The sequence below is a fragment of the Botryllus schlosseri genome, chromosome 15 (genome assembly GCF_051294905.1).
Source record: "Botryllus schlosseri isolate E-star chromosome 15, Bs_hap1, whole genome shotgun sequence".
In the NCBI taxonomy this organism is placed as follows: domain Eukaryota; kingdom Metazoa; phylum Chordata; class Ascidiacea; order Stolidobranchia; family Styelidae; genus Botryllus; species Botryllus schlosseri.
The window spans coordinates 10,188,554-10,206,564 of NC_137250.1; the positions used below are offsets into that span (position 1 = coordinate 10,188,554).

The following is an 18,011-nucleotide window of genomic DNA, read 5'->3' on the forward strand; positions in this document are numbered from 1 at the left end:
TTGTTGAAAAATTATAAAGCCATAGAGTGATATATGATTTTCGTAGAACCTGGTGAATATATACGTAATACACTGTTTAGTAGAGAAAGGAGACGTAAAATTTTATATAATGGGGAAAAAAAGAATGAAAGTAAAATATAAATATTCCATATTAGACTAATACAGATAATGTATCATTCAGAATGCAATAATACGACTGACTGAGCTGCAATGATCAATGAAGACACATAATATATACTTATTACATACATGCATCATACAATCGTTCGATTGATGCATGTAGGTACAAAAGGAATAAATAAATAAGATGCAAGTATGAAGAATGAACAGCATAGAAGCATTGACTAGTATTACCGTAATTTTCCATGTATAATGCGCAAAATTTACACGATTTTTTGCCCCAAAATCGGGGGTGCGTATTATACAAGGGAACAACACGCTTGGAAAAAATCTCCCTCGATAAAAAACTTGAAATCACACCTTTCTTCATGTTTGTTTCCAATCGCGCATCACTTTCAGCCATCGCGCCCAGTAATCCGTATTATCAATTAGCAACAAGCGTGTTACCAATTAACGAGCAGCACAGCACGCGGTCATCTGCTGAGTTAATTTGCCGTTTGTACGCGAGCGAAATTAGGTCATTGAGCAGTGAGCACGACCGAGCATTGTTGCGCGAGGTCGCGGCAATCCTCGCTAATTCATTGCGTCAAAGACAATCCTGAAGAATCGTATATACAACAGGCCATGCGCGCAAGATATAATCGCTTGCGTAATCGGTCGCAAGACATAACCGTTGGCCTGGGCAAAGGCCTCGTGCGCACGATGTCGTGTCGCTGGCCTGAACTATCGCGTCGCCGGCGTCGTTAATTGCATAACGATTAGCGATGGTTATGTCATGATTGTTGAACAGTGATATCACAAAACAGAACGACATGTCGACATAGTATACTGAAACACAGCTATTTGTGTACTGCAAATGCAGGGGGCGTACTATACATGGGTACAGGCTTTTCCCCAGAAATTGCATGCCATTTTAAGGGTGCGTATTATACATGGGGGCGTACTATACTTGGAAAATTACGGTAGTATAGCCAAGAGATAGTCCAACATCCATGCCTTGGACTAATGGTAATTAGAGCGTTTTCGGTGTATCGGAATCTTTTTGTTCCATATATCCATCTCTGTTCGTAACGGAGGAAAACCTCTATCAGAGTGGGACATTATGACTATGTGCATCACTACAGTATGGAAAATAGTTCTGCACAGATAGGGAGACTTGCAGCTGATTATGTTAATACATGACTTTGGCTAATTCAAAGATGTAGATGTCAATCATTTTTAGAATATGTAGCTGTATGTATTACAGCATAAGCCGGTGATAAAGGGTATTCACGCAAATAATTCATACGACATTGTTTTGAATGACCTGTTCATTTAGTAAGGTTTGGTAGCGGGTCCCCAAACTATGATATCATACTGTAAGTGGATATGTGTTAATAATAACATCGATTTTATAATATTTTGTTGCCGGAGATGTTCTCATTGTTGTTCAATAGGCCCTGTCATGCAAGCAGCCTTGAACCACCTTGTCCTAGTCTGTGAATAGTTACATTATATTTTACATGTGATCATATATTCGATTTGTATTATTTATGTATGTATGCTTTGAAATTAGGTAGCATGGACAAGGCACAGGTTCCTTATAAAGTTCTGGTTCACCAAGATTTTTCCGAACTGTAATAGAAGTTGATTCATTTTTCTACATTTTTCTACTGTATCTCATTCCTCTTTTTATTTCCATTTTTGCTACCACTTGTGATTGCATCCAGTAAGTAACCAGGCTTGCCACTTGGCACTCAGCATTTCCGAGATAACATGGAAGGATGATACAAGACTTAAAAAAGCCTTGCAAGGCTATTTTCCAGCTGCACATACACGCATGGTATACATATGCATTAGGGTTGTTCAAAATTTTTTTTTCAAATTTCACTTGCTTAGTGATAAAATCGTCAGGTTGTCTGAAAAAATGCTATACACCAAATTGGGGTCAATTCCGACCAGTAAAGGCCATGCAATCTTTAATTGAAATTTCGACCATTTTTGAATTTATAGTATTTACGGTGGCAAATTTCGACACTTCGGTATGATCAAACATCTTGTTCCAGGCATGTCTGAAGTGATAATTATGCTTTTTTCATGCTTTTGCATCTTGATTAAGGCCTGTGATCGAGATTGGATGATGAAATATCTAATATATGAAAAATGAACATGACACTGATAAGCTGGAACTTCTCTGATAGAGCCCCGTGAAAATGATAGTGTTATACATCGCACATGAATACTTTCAGCCAGGGGCGTATCCAGAGCGCGAAAAAGGGGGGGGTTTTGCGTTACGAAATTGGCTATTATGACGTCATCATTACGATCACTCGTCTCCACGCCCTGGCGAATAATTAATATATTATAGTTTAATAATAAACAGAGATTTGCGGTGAGTGGGAGATGTACGAATACGATACGGACATTGCCTGAAAATCGCGTTTCTTTTATGGTCTGATTGAAAGAAATTCGTAAATGCTCACATTTAGTCATGAGCCGGCAAATGCCGCCCGTCTTCAAGCGCCTAGTTCCGGTCAGAGATGCGCGATTTTGTTGGGTTTTGACGATATTATGCGCACGGTCGGTAGTATCGCAGCGGACGAACAAGCGCGGAATAGGGCGGTAGCATAAACGAGGGCGATCGCCACAGAGAGGTGTGGTGTGAACAGTGTACGCAGGGATATCTAGAACTGTAGATATCCCTGAGTGTACGTCGTACACGAATGTGTGCTTTTCGATGGCTTTACTAGCCATACGGCTGAGCGTGTAGTACGCACGAAGATAATTAGACCTTAATTGCAAGCACGCAAGTCAGTCAACTAATACAGAGTACACACTGGGATAATAACTTGATCGACAGAGAAACTTGTCAGCCGATATAATTAGGCTTTACCACTAGGCCTACTCATTTCTCCCGTTCAGCGACAACATAGGCCTGTATTTGGACGACAGCAAGCCACCTAACAATCGGGAACGTGGATTGCTAGGCTTGTATTTTGAAATGTGAATGTCAATCCTAGGCCATTTCTCGCCAATAATCGCGAATACAATGTGGATTTGAGAATAGCATTGTCGTTCTGGTGCCGTCGTGTCTGCGTCTCGCTGATCAATCAACACGCCGCCGCGTGCAATTCTTAATTAGGATTTCAAGGCGAGCAGGTGGAGCGAATTCGCGAGCGATGTTGATTGCCGACAACTTCGTCTTTGCAATTACGTATCGCGTCGGCCAATTAGATTAGATTTTCCTAAAATGAGTCTCTCGTTTTAGCAAGGCGAGAGAGAAATCGAGGGAAGAAAGTTGAGAACGTCGGCAATTGCCACAGCTGAAATGTAGCTGAACAAGTGCAGAATTCGTATGGAATTAGCGAATTATAATGACCTATTTTATCCTTTCGACTAATTCGGCGCATAATTCCAATATTTTGTAGGGGTCTTAGTCCCCTTAAATAACATTAAGACGCCATATTCGCCTTCTCATACGTAAAAACGAATATGTTAAACTAATAAATTAGCAAATATTAGAGGCTATATTTGACATCAATTTTTAGGATTTTGAAAAGGGGGGGGTTCCGACCCCCTAAAACCCCCCCCTGGATACGCCACTGCTTTCAGCACTGAAATCCGGGACCATAAAGAGAAAATAAATTGCCAAGTAGGTAAAATACAGTAAAATATATTTCCCAGACTTCAGGCGATATCTTTTATCGCACAAGTGTAAATTTCACGTAATCAGAGCAAATGAGCTTGTAGATGTTGTCTTCACAACGCATTACGACATTTGTTTTTTTCCGATATCCTATGGTAGAATGTCTATACTCCTCTGGCAAGAGACAACATCGTAGATAGGCCTACGCCGTGTTGAACTCACTGTGCAATGTTTGCTTATCCGTTATCTTTTCATTGGATCACAATCTTGTGTGGTATTGTACTGTCTATAGACCCCGCAAACTATCTGACTGCAGAAGAAAAGGCACATAACCATTCCTCCTTACTGCACTGCCAACTGGTAACATGATATACCTCAAACATCTCATTGTTGGTTGGCGCGAGTTCACTACAGTACATATTTATGGCCTATGATGATGCAGATCCGCTAAAATTCGAAATAATGCCTCAGCATTCGTAATCCGCCTTGTAGAGGTATACAGGAGTCGTGAAAAGCAAATATCATTACGAATTGCGAAGAAAACAGCCACATAACGTCGTCAAATCTACATCGGCACGACAAAAGATACTTTCGGGTATCGATATTAACCTATGAAATATATTTTGCTGTATTTTGCCTGTGCGTCAGTCCATTTTCTCTTCATGGTGCCCGATTTCAGCCTTAAAAGTATTTCATTTGCTAATATATATCACCATCGTTTTTACAACACTGTTTCAATTTTGTTCACTCAATCCCAGCAAATCAGCGTCAATCTAATTTTTCAATTATTAGCAATTTCATTATCTCAACTCTATCACAGCCCAGTATCAAAATGTAAACACGTGAAAAAACTGAACTCTCCCTTCAGGCATGCCTGGAACACGATATTTCGTCATATCGAAGTGTCGAAATTAGCCACAGTAAATACTATATATTCAAAAATGGTCGAAATTTCAATATTAAGATTGCACGGCTTTTACTGGACAGAATTGACCCAAATTTGGTGTAGCGTTTTTTTAGGCCACCTGACGATTTTATCACTAAGCGAGTGAAATTAGGAAAAAAAAGTTATTTTTGAGCAACCCTAATATGCATTCACAGATCGTGTGTATGTATAGCCTGCATTGCTACACTACATGAGACGGATATCTGCCGAAAAAACATCATCAACAAAAGTCAACTGTCCTATTCCAATTTTTAGATTTCAAAACCTAACAATAAGCTGACATAGATTACTTCATCATATATCACTTATATAGATCATTTTGTGTCATTTTGATTACAGGACGTGGGTGAATCGTTGGCGTGAGCAATTTCTCGTTGCTTCGGACAGTCAGATCATAGAGTATAACCGTAAGGCAGCCCAAATAGCACAACTGCGTTGTTTGGAAGATGCCGAAATTCTACAGGAAGCAGCTGTTGTTGCTGTGACAACCACCGGAGCCGCCAAGTACCGTGATTTAATTTACAAATTGAATAGTAAAATCGTGGTGGTGGAAGAAGCCGCGGAGGTTATGGAAGCCCATATCGTCACGGCAATGCCAAAATCAACTGAACACCTCATCTTAATCGGTGATCACCAGCAGCTGAAACCATCTCCAACGGTGTACGCGCTAGCCAAGAAGTTTAATCTGGACACGTCTCTCTTCGAAAGACTGATGAAAGTACATATCCCGCACGTCACCTTGAACATCCAACATCGTATGAGACCGGAAATTGCCGACCTTATCCGTCCGCGAATATATAAAGATTTACAGGATCACGAAAGCGTGCTCTACCGTGATGAAATAACAGGCGTGGCGAAGCCCGTGTTTTTCATTTCGCATGATGTACACGAGGACAATTTGCGGGACGGAAGGACCAAGCAAAATGTGCACGAGGTCGATTTCCTGATTGCGCTTTGCGACTACCTTCTTAAACAAGGATACGAACCGGAACAAATAACGATTCTTGTCATGTACACCGGACAACTTTTTGCGTTTCGCAATGCAATGCCACAAAAGCTACGACGCGGAGTCAGAGTTACGGCGGTTGACAATTTTCAAGGAGAGGAAAATGATATCATACTTCTCTCACTTGTTCGAAGCAATGACAAGGTAATGTGACTTGAAAGCGGCTTTGTAACATTTCAAATAGCAGGAGCTCATGAAACATTATCTTGGCGACGCTATGCTATTCACAATGCGCAGGACTTCTTTAATCATTACAATACGTAATCTCCAAATTTATTTTTTTATGAATGAAAGCACTAAATTTATGGACATCCTCACTATTTTGTATGTGTGGTAAGCAGGCTTGGACAACTAGTTAATTCTAGTCTAATTAGACTAATATGAGCAAATTGCCGGTAATCTAATTCTGATCTGATTTGTCAAACGTTTCTATGCTTTAATTTTAATTTTAATATAATTATTGATTTTCCTCAAAATGCTACAGGAGAGCTGTATAGGTCGAAACAAGCCGAATTTGGTTGCAGACATTTTCAATTATCATGCTTATGGGAGTAAACTTTGATTTGATAAGAACTAAACAGTGATTGTAATGCTATTGATGTCCACAGTTGAGGTCTAACTTCCTGTACTTGGTAAAAGTGTGATGTCAACATTATATAGCCTATCCCATATGAACTATTCCAAAGGGATAGGCCTATATATGGCTTTCCGTGGATACATAGTTTTGCTAGTGCACATAGTATAAACATTAGGGATGGTGTGAATGTGAGGTTCATGTTCGTGTTCTGTGTGTAAACCTCAGAAATTTGGAGGTGTGTGTGAACCTCAGAAATTTAGAGGTGTGTGTGAACCTCAGAAATTTAGAGGTTCACATTCACAAACGAACCTTGGTAGGTTCTGCACTGTGAATCTTTTTCATATATTACGATTTTTCACATCGTCATACCATCTTTGGTTGAATTTATTTGCATTTCAACTTCGGCCACTCTATGTATGGCGCTGTGAGCATTAAAAAAAATCAAAATTAAACGTACATGCAACTTGCCAATCTCAAAAATTTACTTGCTTTGTTGCAAAAGTTTGCTCAAAATATTCAATTTTCCGTTTGGGGAATATTTAGTGACTCTCTGCTGTGAGCTTGACCCGCAATCACACCATATCAAAAACGAAATACGCTACGGGTAGTCAGCAAGTTATGCCAATCCAATCGAATTAACCAATCAATGAAATTGATGTAAGGAATACATCGTTGTCTAATGTAAAAAATCTAGCAGACGTACGGGATCCATCTCGATTTGATATGTTTCATGTGTCATAAAAGCTAAATCCGTGCAATTGGGTTATTGGCTACTGTAAAACTTGTTTAAGGGGTAATATCGGTAGCAAGTATAGAAACCCATAGTCAGACGCCGAATACATTGTCCGGTCTGGCCTAAACTGTTAAGGCAAAGCGACGAAAGATTTTGATTTTACGGAATTTTAAGCGATGATTGCTCCAGTTGATACATTAGGTGACGTTTAAAAGCCAGCATGTACTTCAGCATTGTGGCATGTGGCATGAGTCGTCGCTAGGTATCAGGTACACTGTACAGCAGCGGTTCTCAACGGGGGGTCCTTGCAGGATTTTCAGGGGGTCCGCGAAGCCTCAAAATAGTTGACAACCTAATTTGTATTCTTTTGAATTCTAAAAATCACGAGGCAGTTTCACTTCATTACTGGTAAAACTCCAGAGCTCACATCAACAGAATGGCCGTCTGAGATAAAATATCCTACTGTGCAGACTCCTTTTAATTGTTACATTGCCAATAGCCTACTGATACAAACATTTTGCTGTTTAGAGATGTTTTGTTGGGGATTGTGGAAAAAAAGTTGGATGAGTAAGGTCAATCACGGTGACTTCGAAATGTTTACAAAAATCATTATTCTCCTGTGATATACAAATGTGTCGTCGGAAGCGTTACGCATTATCATTACATTCGCCACCACCTATATTTGTGGAAATGGATTTTCGGCACTCGTTCATATCCAATCCAAATCGAAGACGCGGATTTTCAAGACACGACCACGTATTGCAAGAAATGCAGTTGCAGAATTCACTTTGAAATAATAGAAGTGAACCAAATTTCTACATGAATAGTATGATCTAATATTCAAGAATAGTCATTTCGAGGCTGTTTATCACTAAGCCTACAGTTATCAATTGCACAAGACATATGACGATTGCACGATAATTGAGCTAAATTTAACAAAAAATTTCGTGGGGGTCCGTGACGATCCGAAAGGGGTCCGCGAAGACAAAAACGTTGACAACCACTGCTGTACAGTATATTAATCTATCACTTCACTGAAATGCAGGGTTGGAATTAGCAATGTGACGTCACATGACATCATAGGTTCGCGTTCTCATTCACACAGAACCTGTGGAGTCGGTAAATTTTACCTTTAACTCCGACTCCGACTCCTGAGTCTTTAATCACTACTCCAACTTCGACTATTTTCCTCGCAGAACTCCAACTCCAACAGTACTACATATTTACTTCGAAAATTATATGTCACACTGTTACAGTGATGTTTTAATGACTTTCATATAGCCATTAAACATATGCAAACATATTATTCACAATGGCATGCAAAATTGTTTCATTGTGTCATTGCTGTAAATACTCATTGTACAATTAACAGGAAAGTATTTTTTTGAAATATCCTTCCTTTTTCATATGCCATAAGTTTTTTATAACATAGACAGACAAGCCACGGATATTCTCTAATACGTATTTTTGCCACATTCATTAAAGATGTTGTTTTCAAACTATTTACAGGCTAGCATTGGATTTCTTGCGACCGAAAACAGAATATGTGTTGCATTGTCAAGAGCAAAACTGGCTTTATATTGCATTGGAAATATGGATGTGAATATGTGATATATTGGCATCTGGGATGATGACTAAAACTGAGTATTATGTTATCAGCTACTTTCTGCGAAAAGCTCAATGTGGCGTCAGATATTAGGACATTTGGAAAACGCTCATAGCGTTGGAGAGTCGCTTACCTTGCAATGTAAGAATCATCCTGATCGAGTTACTCCAGTTAAGACAGCATTGGATTTCAAAAATGTTCCAGAAGGTAAGGTGTCAATATAAATAGCGATATTTACATTATAATAATATACTGTGCAAGAAGTATGGTAATTGAATGCATGGCATCTTGTCTTTGTAGGAGGGTGTGGTCAACAATGTCAAATGCGACTTGAATGTGGGCATGTATGTAGGCGACTCTGCCATCCTGATGATCATTCCAAAAACAAGTGCACAAAAACTTGCGAAAAGCTTCTGGAGTGTGGTCATAAATGTTCAAGACCATGCTACGCTGCGTGTACGCCATGTGTAAAAATGTTGACCAAGGTGAGATCCACGCGTGTGTATTGCATTCTGGGGAAGAATTCTTCAACTTAGTGCAACTTAGCAACCATAACACTCTGCGGCTTTCTTTGTGTTTTTTGCAGTATGACCGAGTGTAAATGCACCCCGCAAATTTATCGTAAATTTCGATCCCTCGGTAAATTCCATTGATTCCAAGTTCCATCTTTAAATTGTGGCCTGAAATTCATAAATTACATGGTACCAATTACGAGCCATGGGCAATGGGCATGAATTTCAGCGTATGTCTGCAATCTTAAATGGTAAGAAAGATCAGTTCCCGTACATCAAATATATATCGAAACGATTAATATCCAGAAGGAATGGTTGAAGAGAAATGAAACAAATTCATTTGTTCTGTACCAGATTTTACTATGAAAAAAGTGATTTATCATTGTGGCTAGGGACTTACAGTGTATCAGTGTCTGTATACACACATACCAATATTGTCATTTAGAGGCGCTTTTTTAATTTTTGTGTTTGAAATCGATATTAATAGAATATAATTTTTTCAATAATTTTTTCGCACTTGTTAGCTTTTGCAATGTGGGCATGAGCAAAAGGTTAGATGCAGTGAATCACCTGTACCATGCCAGGCCAAAGTTGAAGGTAATGCAGATATTCAAGTAAGCGAATACGACTTGCGTTCAATTCCTTCTTTTCTATTTTTAAGAGCATTTACCCTGTGGTCATAGCATCAAGGTAGAGTGCGCAAAATCGGGAAAGGTTGACCAGACCAGCTGTACAGAAATATGCCACAGCTTTCTCGAATGTGATCACTCATGCAACGGAAATTGTGTGAAATGCTATCAGGTAATAAGCTACTTGAACAAAGGTTGTCTTTCGACTTATTTGACTACTTTACAATATATTTAGGGAAGACTGCACATGCCCTGTGCACAACGTTGCAGTAGAACCCTTATATGTGGTCATGAATGTACGTCAGAGTGCTCCAGCTGTCCACCCTGTGAAAGAAAATGTCAGACGCAATGTGTGCATAGCAGATGTGCTAACAAATGTGGAAAACCTTGCACACCATGCAAGGAGAAGTGCAGTTGGCAGTGCAAACACAAGAGGTGCACTATGCTATGCAGTGAGCCTTGTAATCGAGAACCTTGCAATGAGACATGCGGAAAAATTTTGAAATGCGGTCATCCATGCATTGGTCTCTGTGGTGAGCCGTGCCCGAATTTGTGTTGGATATGTGACCGGGAAAAAGTGACAGAAATATTTTTCGGTGATGAAGATTTGCCAGATGCCAGGTATACACCTGAAACGAGGTGTTCTATGTTCTGAATACCGATAATGGTCTTATTTTCACAGATTTGTTCAACTGATGGATTGCAAACATATATTCACTTACGAAAACTTGGACCAATGGATGAACCAGAAGGAAGATGGTAATGCTATCAAGATGAAGGAATGCCCTAGATGCAAGACAACTGTATGGAAGAGCACAAGATATGGAAATATAATTAACAAGCTCCTCAAGTGAGTTGGCAGATTATATGTATTAGATGTATATCCTAACATCTGATATCATGGTAAATTTTGATCCAATAAATTCAAAAGCAATTTTGGGTAAATATTCAATGAAAGGAAGAAATCATTTACTCATCAATCCATAATATTGCATAAATGTTGCTGTTGGAACTCTTGCCAGTTTACTACTAATTCTGGAATCATTTCATTCATAAAAGTTGAATTTGATCAGAGATACTTCTCATTATGGTACGTAAGTTATATATCACCATAACGTCATTCATAGGCGCCGACTTCCGAGGTTACGAGGTGGCGCAGCCACCTCGTGACCATATTTACGAGGTGGCGGCCACCTCGTACAAAATGCTCGAACGCCCAAGTGATTTGTGACCAGTAATTAGTAATCAGGCGAATCGATTGCAATAGGCCTAGTTCAAACAATATCATCGCTTGCCTGCGCAATCGCATATGCATTGACGGCTTCGGCCTGGTGTGCACAATATCATCGCTGGCCTACACAATAGCATCTGGAATAGGCCTGGAGTGGAAGATATCATTGCTGGCCTAACTATCACGTCTCGGGCATAGCATGCTTTGGCTCCTATCTCTCGCTGGTTTGGAGACAATGCGGTCGAGTTTATGCTAATTAGTGATTGTTTTATGTCATATTGATTAAAAAGCGACATCGCGAAACTGAATAACATCGAATCGCTGCAAATAGACTTTAACGTGTGTAATTGATTCCCTCTAATACTTGAACGTAACGATCAGAAGATGTGTATCAATTATGGCTCGAGTTCTGAAAGACGACAAAGGTTTGAAATCGGTGCCATCAAGTTCGGACATTTTGATTTACGAAAACTGTCGCCGAGACTGCGTAATACGCGCGCGTATTTAATTGTTTGTTCACCAGAGATCAGGGACTCACTAATAGACGGCACTCCCGGACTCTTTGGCAAGCTTATCATAAGCCCAAAATCGTCAATACGAAGAGATGATATGATTGCCATTTACACATGTACTTGAGCGGAATTGAATTGATGCTGTATTGATAAATTTGAAAAAATCGAAATCCCCTAATTTTTCGACTGGCTACACGCCCAGCGTTTGGTGAGAAGCACCATCCTAGATCTCCTCTCCCTACCAGGCGCTAAAATAGACGTTCTGCTTTTCTGAAATCTAAATTATGTGCGCCCATATTCGTTTACAAAACCATTTATGAGCTAGCTAGCTTCGTGATAATCTTGGTAATCGGAGCGCGAAATTGGAGGGTGTGTTGGTGTGTGCCTGCAAATTGAAATTCATTTCTGCACAGATTCGTTTCTCTAACAAGGCTTTGCCAGTGACATTAATCAGAAATGCAGCAATACAGCTTAAACACCGATATAATGAGAAAACAATTGTCGTGACGAAAGCTACTCAATACGGTGTCAGACTCAAAACCCATTCGTGGCGATACTGATTAGAACACACGCTTTCTCATTTGCCATCATCCATTTTTCTTGTTATCTACTTGATACATTCGTACTCCGAAATTGTCGCACAAAGTAATTTTTCAATGTTTCTTTCATTATTAAACGTGCAATAGGCCATGCCATGCCATTGTTAAATATTGATGTATCACAAGATTCTGGGTGGCACAAATTTTGATTTTATTCGATTCGTCTGAACAGGGAACCTTTTACATTCCGATGAACTTGATTGCTGGATGTACTCGTATCGAGAACAACAATGTTGAATATTAAACTATTAGGCATTAGATAGACTGTGGATTCCTGTTGATAAGATCGCAGCATGCGCCCGGAAGTGGAATTGAGTCTAGCCCAGGGGTGGCCAACCCGCAGCCGTAGATGGGAATTTGTGTCAGCCGTCAACACGTAATTCAATTAGTATATGTTGGCGGCCGTTGACATGCAGATTGAATTTACAAATTGACCGATGCTTCACGAACGTAAACCAATGCCTCCCAAATAGCTGTTTTAATCAGCAAACAATTGCCGCGATGCGAGTCGATCAACGCGAAGCAAGAAACCGCAAGAGACAATTCCTGATTGGCTGCGCGATTTCGCATTTGTAATCACCATTATTGTCTGCTTGAAGTATTCGAGAGTTGTCGTGTGTTACTAGCAAGTCCAGTGCGTTGTGTATTTCGTTACTCACACGGGGCATTGCGCGTGAATAACATTGATGCAACTGCAGATTCTCAGTGACGTAAATTCTGATTTTTGTTCGATGCATTCCGTCGGACGGACTGGTAGCGTAGGCCGCAGTTACACTTTCGAATGATCGTACCGTTTGAAGATTCCATTTAATAACTCGACTGCATGGTTTGATATTAATCAGTGCAGGGCCGATATTAAAACGTCACGCGAATGGTTCAACTCTGCACGTACACCAGCGGCATGTAGTAAAGTGCGTTTTCGTGCGACGATGACGTCATCGATATGGAACAATTATGACGTCACAAAATTTCGCCGCCTCGTAAAAAAATAAAAGTCGGCGCCTATGAGTCATTTCATCTTGATCCATCATACTCGACCTGAATTTGACATTTGTTGGCATCCAAGGATCTTCCTGAATCGCATTCTCACTTGTTAATGTATGCCACAATCACAATCAGTAGTTCAATCTACTGAACTGTGATGTTGAATTTATCATGTTGTTATCTCTCTGGACGGGAACATTCTTGACATGTTAATCAGCACTTGCAGCAAATTGGATAATGAAAATTGTGTTGTTTTACAGATGATGTGGCGATGCGGTGCCATTACGAAAACCTTGGTCTTTTCTTGGTCACTGATAAATAGTACAAAATCTTTTTTGCCCCTCTTACTATACAAAACACACTTGCTTGACCCAAGTGTTTGGTCTTCCATACAGATTTCTTTCGCCGGAAATAATCAATTTTAAATACCCAGTGTTTAAAATATCCTGTCTCCAATGCAGTAATTAGAGTCATAGAATCGGTTTCATCTGTAAATATTGTTTTATGGTATGATGTAATCTCATTTCTCTAGTTCTGTGAATAAAGTAAAAGAAAAACAATGGGGAGACGCTATGTTTGCCAACGAAAGTCGTTGGCAATTACGTGATGAATTCAGAAACGATCCAATAATGAAGCAATACCATCCACTTGAGCTTTCGGTCATCTTGAAGAAACTGGAGGTATAGCGGATTTACTTATGCTATAAGTCTCATCCATCAACACTTGTGTTTGCTTACACTTTTTAGACTCGATCATCTCCTGGAAAATTGGTCGCTATTGAAAAAGCTTTCAGAAGATTGCAATCGCTTTATAATCTTGAACAAGCTAGAGATAAATTGAACTCCGAAAATGAAACAATTCCAATGAAGTACTTATCGGGTAAGTTGCAGTGTTGGAAAGACTCGAGTCAGGTACTTGTCAGGTAATTTGTTTACATTCATTCAACATCTAGTCATGGGCGACCACAAGGTTGTGTTTATGAGGAAATGACAATTCTTCAAGCACTATCCTGCTGTTCCTGTAAAAATTGATGAACAAATCAGTCAACCAATGTGTATTTCAAGCCCACACATACATATCGATGGAATTCACATTAAAGTGCATTATATTCAATATAATCGAAGTTACTCTAAAGCAGGGGTCTCAAACTCAAATGTGCTCGCGGGCCAATTTCCTGTAACACCAATGATAAGAGTATTCAATGTATTTCCAAGTAGACCTTATCTGACGGGACCTTGCAGATTGGCATTCCATGTACAGTACATCCTGAAAATATGATTTACTATTGTGAATTCACGCCTGTCACGAAAAAATTCACATTTATAAATATTTGAATAGAATTGTTGTACTTGGCATGGTTTGTCAAAATAATTACTTGTAGACGCCATGTGAGCGTACAAATGCATCATGACATCATAAAACCCGTGTTTGAGACCCCTGCTTTAAAGCACAAGATTGTGTGTTCAGATGGTAAAAGATTTTGATGATACTTCTGTGAGATAAACCTGGTGAAATATATGGCTCATGGTATGAAAGGTCATTTATATCCGACTCACGCTTAATTATATTCTGGCATAGTTATATCAAAATTATACTACTGCACAAGAAACATTCGTAACTACGCTATCTATCGCTTGTGAAATGAATAGAAACATTTTTCCTGCCTTATCCATAACTTCTAATTATGTCGAACATCAGCCGATCAGTCCAGAGACTTAGAAGTTTATATTTCAGCATTTGACAATGACATCAAGATGATGACAAAGTGGGTGATGCTTGAACGATCTCAGACGTCCGAGCAAGAGGATGAAAACTTTCAAAACGAGATCAGCCGTTTGAAACATGTGCTGGAATACATTGAGCTATTTGCGAGGTGGAGGCAACACTCAGAATCGGATTTTGAGTGAGTAACAGGTCATTTTCAAACATTTTTGCTTATTGCACGTTTACACCACAATCAGAGTCATGGACCACTTTAAAACTCTGTGCCAAAAGTTGATGGAAACTTTTAGCCCGTACGACGCCACAATTAAGGCTACCGTCGTTAAATCGTTTGAAAGAATATACGAAAAGGTTTGTTGCATACTTCTCATATATAATACAAATTGAATTTCAAAATGGTATTGTTTCATCGCACAGGCTCCAGAGCTGAGGAGCAGTCTTGGAATCAGCGAGGCTGAAAAGAAGATGATTTGTGATGCGATGGGCTTTGCAGCGAAGGGACATTGGTTTGAATGCCCGAAAGGTCACGTGTACGCAATAGGAGAATGTGGTGGAGCTACTACCACTGCGAATTGTCCGGAATGCGGCTCAACGATAGGTCGAACCTTTCTGTCAATTTCATATCTTTATTGCCAATCACGGGATAATTTTTCTGCTATCAGGCGGAACAGGTCATCAACTGGATCCGAGCAATCGCGTTGCAGCAATGATGGATGGTGCAAGACGTTCTGCTTATGACACAGATATGGAGCAAAATCACGTACCGCCGAATCTGCTCCGTGGCCTACACCGAGAAGGATTCTTCTAATGTTTATAATTTATTGTAGTTGGCTGTTTGTGAGTGAATTGCTGTAAATATCTGTAGTGTTGTGATCGCCTGATTTCATTTAAAAGCAGTATTTCGTTTAGTATAACCAGAAAAATGGATTTGTGTTTTCTCTCAATTTTAAATCCCGAACTATGACGCTGTTTTGTTACGTTGTAATCAAACCAGATTTCCCATTTTGAGTTGCCGACGGGTGTTTGTGAGTGAACTGTAAATTTCTTTATAAAAGCAGTATTTCGTTCATTAAAACTGGAACAATTAAAAAGCTGAATTTGTGTGTTCGCACAATCTCCGATCTCCCCAAATCTCGATCTATTACGTTGTAATCAAACCAGATTATCCATTTGGAGTTGCCGACAGGTAAAGAGTAGGGCTGGGCAAAATCGAGTACCTAAGTGATTCGATTCTGAATCACGTAATATACTTCGAATCGAGTCGAGTAATCGAGTATCACTCATGATGACGCCATAGCAGAATGAGTACCGTTTATGCCACCACAAAGAATTTAATGCCAGCTATCCATCTCATAAAAGATACTTGGGTATTTTTTCGGCCATGCCGATTTCATAACATATGGTGACAATGTTGTGGGATAATCATGACTTCGGAAATGTGCTACGTCCAGAAACCTTCGTAGCTTTGTACCATATGTTTCGTATGCTATGATACCGCCAATCAAGGTTTCAAGGCTTCAACAAGTGACAAATAGTACAGAAATTATAATTCCCGTGGATAAATTAGCTTTCAGTGGTGAGAAGCGTATAATTTCAGTACTCGAAAAAATCGTGTTTTACTACTCGACTCGAATCATCAAAATTAATACTCGATTCAGATTCGAGTACTCGAATCATTGTGCCCAGCCCTAGTAAAGAGGACAGAAGAACAGACAGACAGACAGAAGTTCATTTCCAAAATAAGTGAAATAGTGGTCACCGATACGACCATTAAGTCAGCGGGTCATATGCAACTTGGTACAAGAGACTTCGCAGGGGTGGGCAATTATTTCCCGGCTGGCCAAATGTGAACCAGAATATACGTTGGCAGGACGACACAAAAGTTTGGACTATATTCTACAGCGGTGGTTCCCGACCTTTTTCGATGTAGGAGCCGCGTGCAAACTGCGTCCGGGAGGAAATTCTAAAATATGCCTAAACGTCCGGAATTTTGAAGGCTTGAAGTAGGCTCATAATTTTTTCGTAAATCAACATAAACAACATTATTTTTGGGCAGATTTATTGCACGTGAAATTTTTCTTCTCGCTACGCGCGATTTAGTGTCACACATATTGCTTGCAATATGGGGATACCACCGCCCGTCGAAAAACTGCAATCAAAAATAAATAAATAAAAACATTCTTTATTGAAATAAGTATAATTGCGGTAATCGCAATGATAGGAGAACGCTATATATTCCTTAGAGTCGGTTAAGGCCGTTTAGATGCTTTAGTCCAGAGGTCTCAAACTCAAATGTGCTCACGGGATATTTTCTAGCTTTTGATGACGCCGCGGGCCGCAGCATCAATAATAGGGATATTCAATGTATAATTTCCAAGTAGGCCTTATTTGACGGGACCTTGCAGACAGGCATTCCACAAACATCGTGGAAATGTAATTTACAATTGCATTATTCACGCTTGACACGGAAAAAATCAGTTTCAAATATTTGAAGAGCTTCTTGGAGGTACAGAACTTCAATATACAATTAAATAGTTTATTCATATTGAAATGAACCCGAATATTTTCGGCTGACACTCGTCAGGGGTAATCGTCAGCAACTAGTAGAGAATTGGAAAGAACATTGTATATCAACAATCGTATCACAAAATATGACGTCACCAGCATGACGTTGACAATGACAGCATGAGCGTTCAATGTACTATTTTTAGGTGGTACACGAACTCCTTTTGTTGACAGAGTTTTGGTTGGTGTATTTTGATAAAAGTTGATTCCAAGGCACACAAATGGAATCGTGAACGGCCTCGCCCTACGATTCGAAATCGGTCGTCTCGATAATTATTCGCACAAATCGGATTATCCAACAGATGTTTGCCGATGGCAGAATTAATGGCCTTTGATCGATCCGCATCAATCTTAAGTGTATGAGTTAAGGGTGAGCTTTTCACATTGCGTGACGCACGTGTTCTGATAAATCTGGGGACATGTTGGTTTATGCGGTCCTGCAGACGTCTTGACGTTCTTCCCACGTAGCCACAATCACAGTGGCACCTATATTCGTACACTACATTACTTTGTTGAAGTGCAGGAAGCACGTCTTTGCGTGTTGAAGGGAGCAGTTGTGTTGTTGTGAAAATCACAATTGATTTCTGCTGTCGGTAAATGTTACGACACAGTCAAAACCAATGTGATTTTCACAACAACACAAC

General features: G+C 39.7%; 4 protein-coding genes across 18 annotated transcripts in view; 2 read left to right on the forward strand and 2 right to left on the reverse strand.

Annotated features, from left to right (window-relative positions):
* LOC145457734 (ubiquitin-like protein 3) overlaps positions 1-18,011 on the reverse strand; it is a 245,928-nt gene that overhangs the window by 174,896 nt on the left and 53,021 nt on the right. The gene's annotated exons all lie outside the window — the stretch shown is intronic.
* LOC145457722 (THAP domain-containing protein 1-like) overlaps positions 1-18,011 on the reverse strand; it is a 474,772-nt gene that overhangs the window by 122,542 nt on the left and 334,219 nt on the right. The window lies entirely within an intron of this gene.
* The window catches only part of LOC145457675 (NFX1-type zinc finger-containing protein 1-like), a 224,795-nt gene that overhangs the window by 84,270 nt on the left and 122,514 nt on the right, over positions 1-18,011 (forward strand). The gene's annotated exons all lie outside the window — the stretch shown is intronic.
* On the forward strand, positions 4,649-15,899 carry LOC145457683 (NFX1-type zinc finger-containing protein 1-like). Its single transcript, XM_080335943.1, has 14 exons — positions 4,649-5,841; positions 8,517-8,606; positions 8,667-8,820; positions 8,914-9,098; positions 9,650-9,722; positions 9,787-9,926; positions 9,990-10,375; positions 10,437-10,604; positions 13,613-13,760; positions 13,827-13,959; positions 14,815-14,983; positions 15,042-15,153; positions 15,220-15,400; positions 15,465-15,899. Exons 1-14 carry the CDS (start codon positions 5,260-5,262, stop codon positions 15,608-15,610), a joined length of 2,667 nt encoding a protein of 888 aa, XP_080192069.1. The 5' UTR covers positions 4,649-5,259; the 3' UTR covers positions 15,611-15,899.